The sequence below is a fragment of the Rhinopithecus bieti genome, unplaced genomic scaffold, assembly GCF_001698545.2.
Source record: "Rhinopithecus bieti isolate Rb0 unplaced genomic scaffold, ASM169854v2 scaffold_19840, whole genome shotgun sequence".
Classification (NCBI taxonomy): Eukaryota; Metazoa; Chordata; class Mammalia; order Primates; family Cercopithecidae; genus Rhinopithecus; species Rhinopithecus bieti.
Window position 1 is genome coordinate 957218 of NW_016809771.1, and position 7284 is coordinate 964501.

Here is a 7284-nt window from a genome sequence, read left to right on the forward strand (position 1 = left end):
TGCTCCAAGTAGAAAGTGGTTGAGGAGACGGCTAACAGATACATCCAGTTCTTATTTTCTATCACAGAGATGTGAAAAAAAATCCTAAATTATCTGAGAAGGAACAGCATTGCTCTGTGCTGGATTTCCAGTGCTTCCCAGCTTTTGCACTGTTAGCTTATTTTTTTCCAACGGCCCTGTAATAACAATCCACTCCTTTCCCTGCACTCTTGGCCTCTCGTGATGTTTTATCATGTTCATGCTGAAAGAAAAGGTGTCTGTGCATACTGTATCTCTTCATTTGGCTTCAGGGATTTCCCTTTGATTTGGAAAGAATAATCTTTCAAATTCCGCTATAAAGTATACAGGAGAAAGAGAAAAAAAAGATTAAGCTCCTGGAATGTGCACTACTATTGACATTTCGTTCAAATAATGGGCCAAAAGTGAACTATCTTTACTATTGCTCAGGTGAAGGATCAATTATTATCAGTCCAAACTATCAGCAGTGCTGCTCATCATTGATTTACACTGCATGGTTTAATTTTGTCTCCATCTTTCAAGACATTAAAACATAACCAATATTTAGCAGTTCCCACCATTCACCATGAGCGCCTCAACAGTCCCCTAACTCCTCTCTCCCAGTTCTGCCCAGGATATTTATGGTGAGTAGCAAGTTATCTCCTCTTTGGCAGCCATCCCTGCTTTCCTGTGTGGAGGAATTGCCCACATTCTCATTTGCAAACACAGGCTCACTCAAGTGTCACTAAAGGAAAGGAGGTGGAGCCTGAAGAGCTTTAAAAAGCAAAGCTGAGTCATCCCATTTTCAAAAGAGAAACCGTGTTGGGAGAGGAATCGTATCTCCATATTTCTTCTTTCAGCCCCATCCAAGGGTTGTGGCTGGAACTTTCCATCAGTTCTTTCTTTCTTTTTCCTCTCTAAGCCTTTGCCTTGCTCTGTCTGTCACAGTGAAGTCAGCCAGAGCAGGGCTGTTAAACTCTGTGAAATTTGTCATAAGGGTGTCAGGTATTTCTTACTGGCTTCCAAAGAAACATAGATAAAGAAATCTTTCCTGTGGCTTCCCGTGGCAGGCTGCATTTGGAAGGTCTCTCAGTTGAAGAAAGAGCTTGGAGGGCAACAGCACAACGGAAAAGTAAAAGATGCCCCAGGGCTGAGGCCCCACTTAGGCAGCTGCATCTGGAGTCAGACATACTCACCTTGCCCGGGCCATGCTTGGGCAAGCTGTTTTCTTTTGAAAGTTCAAACCCATCAGGATTATGCTGCTCACTCTTATCATTCTGTTGCCAGTAGTTTTAAAATTTAGTTTTGTTAGTCTCTCAGCACCGCAGCACTGGAGCTGTCCTGAAGGTACTCCCGCAGGACATGGGAATTCTACTCGTGTGGGTAAGTACTGCCATGAAAAGGAGCTCCAGGTCTCTGGGAAACTGCCCCTACATCCCTGTTGGTTCAATCTGGTATACTTGAGCATTTTAAAAAGTTTGTCTTTGGGTGTGTATCGTTGCTTCATTTTTGTTTTCTGATGCATGTTTATTTTCTTACTGGCCATTAGAGCTACTCTGCTACCAAATATCAAAATTCATAACTCTCAAACTGTACTTCTATGTGTAAGTGAATATGCCTCATTTTAAACTAGCAGAACATTTCATGGAAGCTTCAGCTTTTATTCTGACAAGAGGAGTAATTAACACCTAGCTGATTGGCTTTATGTTGGAAATTAGGGAAACAGATGGTTGATTTTCTGTTTGTCTGTTTGGAACTCTTAAGCCACAGAGAAAAAAAATTCTTCCTTCTGATAACAGTGTAAGAATTCAGAAGTTGCTAAAACTTAGTGGAAAATGGGAAGGGAACTGTGAACAAAGGTAATTGTGAAAATTAACCTAAGTTTCAATTTCAACCCCCTTCACTTTCTCCCCACTCTCACTGTTTCTGAGGCTCTGACACGACTCCAGAGTTTTCGTAACAGGTGCAGTGCAACTTTGAGAACTGCCAAATATGACGATGGGTAAATAAGCCACGCTGTCCTCTCATATTAAATGGATTTTTCACCAAGGGGAAATGGGAGCTTGACTGAATGTGAATTACAATCCTGCCAAAGGATATTGCCTGAAAAAATTCTCCCTTTAACTGTTAATTCATTTATTTAATCCTTGGATGGGTCTCCAACCTGCTGCTCAGACAAGGCAGCTGCCTCCATCGATGATAGGGTATGAGCTGCCCCGACATTCCATTTTTATCAGCTTGCCCTTTTGAGATTGGGTCTGGCTTTTAAAAAGAGGTAGATCGACGAGGAAAACACAGCACAGTTTCTAGAAGAGACGCCTCTGGAAGACAGTATGCAATAGGCAATAGTTTGAATAAAGAGAGCAAAACAGAGCCAAACTGCCAAAGCTAGGCTGCTGTCCTGGCTCTCCCATTAAGGAAGTTCCCAGTGAGGAAATCGGGTGCTTTTGCTTAGAATCTCTGGACTCTGGACTCAGGCAGCACTCCTTGTAACAGGTGAGCAGAACTCTAGGGTATTTGAAAGGAATACTTAATCCTAGTGATCTCTATGTTCCCAGCACCTAGGACATTTCTGCTTCCATAGTGTGTACTCAGCAAATTCTCGTGTATGAATGAGGCATCTTTCTCTGATCTGTTAATGACATAGTCTTAGAGAACAGCAACAAAAAGAGGGTGACACATGACAAAAATGTCCCCATGAACCTTAGACTCAGCTGTTGGAGGCAGAAGTAAAACTTTTGTATACAGTTATGTCAAATGGACTGGACTCTCTTTGGGGTGGGAGAATTTTCTGTGGAGTAGCTGGCAAATATCTAGAGTTGGGCACCGTTATTTGCATGGGATGTGAGGGGTGATGGTTGGGCCAATCTCTCAGGCAGCCAGAAGCTAGGAAAGAACCCAGGTTGCTGAAGCAGAACCCAAGAAATTACAAAAATCAGCTTTTATGGATGGCTCTAGGATCTCAGAATAGTCTGATTTCTGCTGGCAAGCAAGTCTATGCCTTGTTTTCCTTGCCACCTCTGGTGGCTCAGAAGTGCCGTCATTGAGGTGGGTTGTACCCAATAAACATGAAACCCAGGATAGAAACAATGAGTTGGGGAGACTGTGTCACAGAGTGGAAGGAACCACAGATTTTAGAAACAAACAAGCCTCATTTCATATCCATGCCACTAACTTAATAACTGAGTTACCTTAGAACATCTCTGGGAAATAATACCCTCGCCCACTGCTTTTAGGAGTTTCTGTGGGGAATCACATGAGATAACCAAGCATGTACCAAAGCAAGGTGTTTAGCCGAGTGTGCTCAGTAAATGTCCTCTTGGGCTCCACGTCTTGGCTAGATCTCTTTGATCAAGTCATACGATGAGATGCCGTGTTTGAATAGTGCAGTGACGTGGCACAGATCCATGGAGTGTGGAATGTGTGGATAGCACTTTGGGACTCCCTGACTCTCTGCTTCCCCATTTCTTGCAAGTCACTGGTTTAAATCCTGTACTTTACGCTCCTGGTCTCATGTTAGCTGATAACTGCCTGGGTCACCCTCTGTCACAGTGTACATTTCACAGGATAGTATTTCTTTCCCCTCTCTAAATAGATATGGTGCCATCATCTATTTTTCCCTCATTTAAATTCTACTTGCCTTATTTCTTTCCCTTGGCATGGAGATAGATCACCTCTGCAGCCACCTGACCCAGCAGGAAGAATGCTTTATGGTCTAACAGTATTCAGGTAAACTCAGGTAAGATTGTTACTCATGTGACTGCTAGCCAGATAAACCAAGTGACAGCAACACAGTTAGGTTTCTTTCTATTCCCCTCCCTCTCCCTCCTTTTTAACAAATTAACTGAGTCTTCTGTTAGCTTCTACTTGAACTGCAGCAGGTGAGGAGAGCAGGAAAGAAAACTGCTGGCAAGTGGCTTCTGAACTTTCAAGGCCGTTTACCCTGGAGGACAAATAACAGTTGAAAAAGAAACTGTTCCTGTTTGGCACCCGTACCTGCATTACTTATATGAACTTTTTTGGTAAATAAAGGGTAAGGAAGAAGTACAGCCTCCCAGCTGCAGGAGGGATCCTGGGGTGGCACTAAGTTAGCCAACTGGGTAGATCACTTTTAGCAGCAAACAGTGAAATTACTGATTTCAGTACCGGCTAAGGCTTGGTCAGTGTCCCAGTCATGTGCAAACCAGAGTAATTCTGAGACCAGGAGCTTGTTTGTTTTTTCAGCCAGGGTTATGCGAATGTTTTTTTTTTTTTTTCTAACGGTAGTGAAACTATCCTCCAAATATTCAGTGGTGTTTGGTCATGGAGAGGTAGTAGAGCTTAGTGGTAAAGAGCATAAATTTTGGAGACAGATTGCTTGCCTGGGTTCAAATCCCATTTCTGCTGCTTGTGAACTGTGTCTCATTTTCCTTACCTTAAAATGAAGATAATTGTACCCTCTTCCGAGGACCCTTGTCACTATTGCGTTAATGTATTCATTTTCAATGCTGGCTGCACATTAGAATCACGAATGTCTGGGCGGCCACCCCAGGCAGTCTGGATCAGAGTCTCTTCTGGGAGTGGAATCTAGGCCTCAATTTTTTTTTTTTTTAAATGTTCTCTTGGTGATTCTAACCAACAGCCTGGGTTAGAACCACTGAGTTAATATGTGTAAAGTGCACAAAACAGATCTTGGCATATAATAAACACTCGATAAGCCCGAGATTCTATTAATGTTTTTGTTGTTTTAAAAATTATTTTTATGAATGTAATAGTATTTTCTAAATGTGGCTTGGTTTCATCTATAATCATTGAACATTTTTTTATACATGACAAAATGCCATATTAAAAAACCCAATAATAGTTCTACAACATTAAAATTGTAGTCAAAATAATTTCAAAATACATAACTCATATTTTGTAATCAGAAGAAATGTTTATTCAAAATACAAAACATATCAACTTGATTTGAGTAAGTAACTTTGTGGAACTGTGGCTCTGGTGTTTGTCTTTTTCTTATACCAACTGATAAAAAATTTCATTGCAAATTAAGTCTGTTTGTTAGGTTTCTTACTGGCAATAATCTTATTTTAACAGCAGCAAAAACAAGCCACTTGAAAGTGACAATGATTATTTCAATTTTTTGCACATTTTGCCCATGTGTGGAACCCTTCCCTCGAAAATTTTTAAAGTTATTAAAAGCATATAAAAATGGTAAATTAGTTTTCTCAGTGAATTTACATTTTGGGGCTAACTTGAGAGCTTGTCCAAATATTTGACATTCAATTTAGAAGTTGCTTGTGTTCAGGGTAGAGCAAGTAATTGATTATTTCCATCAAAAGTAAACAGACTAATAATTTGGCTCAAGTAAATTAAAAACTTTACTTTATAACTTACAAATCTGCCTTTATGAAAATCTGTTTCAATGGATTAGTTGTATGTAGTATGATTGGTTGGAGGTTTTTTAGCTTTTAGTTTTTTGTCTTTTTTTATTTCAATTTTTACTTTAGATTCAGGGGTACATGTGGAGGTTTGTTACAAGGGAATATTGTGTGATGATGAGGTTTGGGCTTCTATTGATCCCATGTGATCAGTTGGTTTTTTATTTTTGTTTTTATTTTTTGAGATGGGTTTTGCTCTGTCGCCCAGGCTGGAGTACAGTGGCATGATCTTGGCTCACTGCAACCTCTGCCTCCCAGGTTCAAGCAATTCTTCTGCCTCAGCCTCCTGAGTAGTTGGGATTACAGGCATGTGCCACCATACCCGCTAATTTTTGTAATTTTAGTAGAGATGGGTTTCATCATGTTGGCCAGGCTGGTCTCGAACTCCTGACCTCAAGTGATCCACCCGCCTCGGCCTCCCAAAGTGCTGGGATTGCAGGCATGAGCCACTACGCCTGGCCTCAGTTGGTTTATTAAATCAGTAGTCTCCAGACTCCGTTCCATCAGTAAAATAATTAAAATGTAAGCATATGCTTCTAATAAACACATTTATTTATCAATTACATATATGTAATATGTACACTGTACACATGAACATGTGTATATAATGAGCATTACACAACAAATAATATATCTAATATTTTCTTTCCACACAATAGCAAACCATCTTACATAGCCTCTATGTGATATACACCCTCCTTGGAATATAGTTTTAGAAAAGAAGTGAAATGGTAGAATAAACATTTACCTTTTCTTCACTATAAGCTCTGTTCCTTTCTCTTGATTGCTAGGTGTTTTTTTTTTTTTTTTTTAATTTCAAGTAAAGCTGGGTTATTCATAGCAAATCACTTTTCTCAGAGTGTGTAATGGTAGAAGCAGAAATGCATGTGGTTGTGCTGAGATTCTTCGAGAAGGAGCAGAAGGCTAGATGATGTTCCTGAGCGGGGCCTGGAGTCTGAGAAATGCCAAGTCCTATGGCTTGCTGGGCTCAGCATCTATTTAAATTAAAGTGGCCTGCACCTCCATCATATGTTCCGGGAAACCTAGTGTCTCTCTTCTGTCTTGGAAGATGCTGGAGGTGGTGACTGTGATGAGGAAGGCAAGGCTATGTGTCCCTTCTGGGCCTCCTACTGAATGATTCATCTACTGTGTGTCTCGCTGCCCTCATGTACTGTCCCTTTCCCATCCTTCACCACCTCCCACCAGCCACCACCCTGTCTCACTTACTTCTTGAAAGAATGAGGAAACAAAATCGTTATGAGCTGTGAGGAGACAGACTTTACCTGAAGGTTTGCTGTTGCGGGGGTTGGGGCAGGGGCAGGGGCAGGGTCTGCTTACATCCCAGCACTTCCAACAACAAAGCAAAACATTTTTCATTCCTGTTCCTAAAAGTGACACAATGTCGTCTGTGGAAGGGACTTGCCAGGCATCTCTTTTTCCTGGGCCTTAGTCTTCTACCACATGAGCCAACTCCTCTTTCTCTCTCAGTGATACCGACCTGCCCCTTGGCCCCTTTCCTGGGCCTCCCTAATCTACTTCAGACCATCCACATCCTTCTGCAGAACATTTTAGATTTCTTCTTCCTCCAAATTTGCTTTTCTGATCATATCCTAGACCTGCCTTTTTAAAAGAAAATAACTTTAAAAAACTATTAAATAGTGCACTGATGTGTTTTGCTAAACAAAAACAGTCGTGTACTCATTTGAGAATTTCTGGCTCCTGGTTTCAAAGTAATCATTTTCCTTTTCCTTCTACGATGGGAAATGTTAATTTTGAGACAGAAGTGAAAGTTCTCGTAGGCAGTCCCAGGTATTAGGAATGCATGCTTCTCTCTCTCTCTCTCTCTCCCTCTCTCTCTCTCCCTCTC

At 41.1% G+C, this 7284-nt stretch overlaps 1 protein-coding gene across 9 annotated transcripts in view; it reads left to right on the plus strand.

Annotated features, from left to right (window-relative positions):
* The first annotated feature begins 810 nt into the window (after positions 1 to 810).
* The window catches only part of EGF (epidermal growth factor), a 103393-nt gene continuing 96919 nt past the window's right edge, over positions 811 to 7284 (plus strand). For all 9 annotated transcript variants that reach the window (XM_017890428.1, XM_017890431.1, XM_017890430.1 and 6 more), the window contains exon 1: positions 811 to 1380. In XM_017890428.1, coding sequence (XP_017745917.1) covers positions 1254 to 1380 — 127 coding nt within the window. In that variant the 5' untranslated portion in view covers positions 811 to 1253. The remainder of the gene's footprint in view (positions 1381 to 7284) is intronic.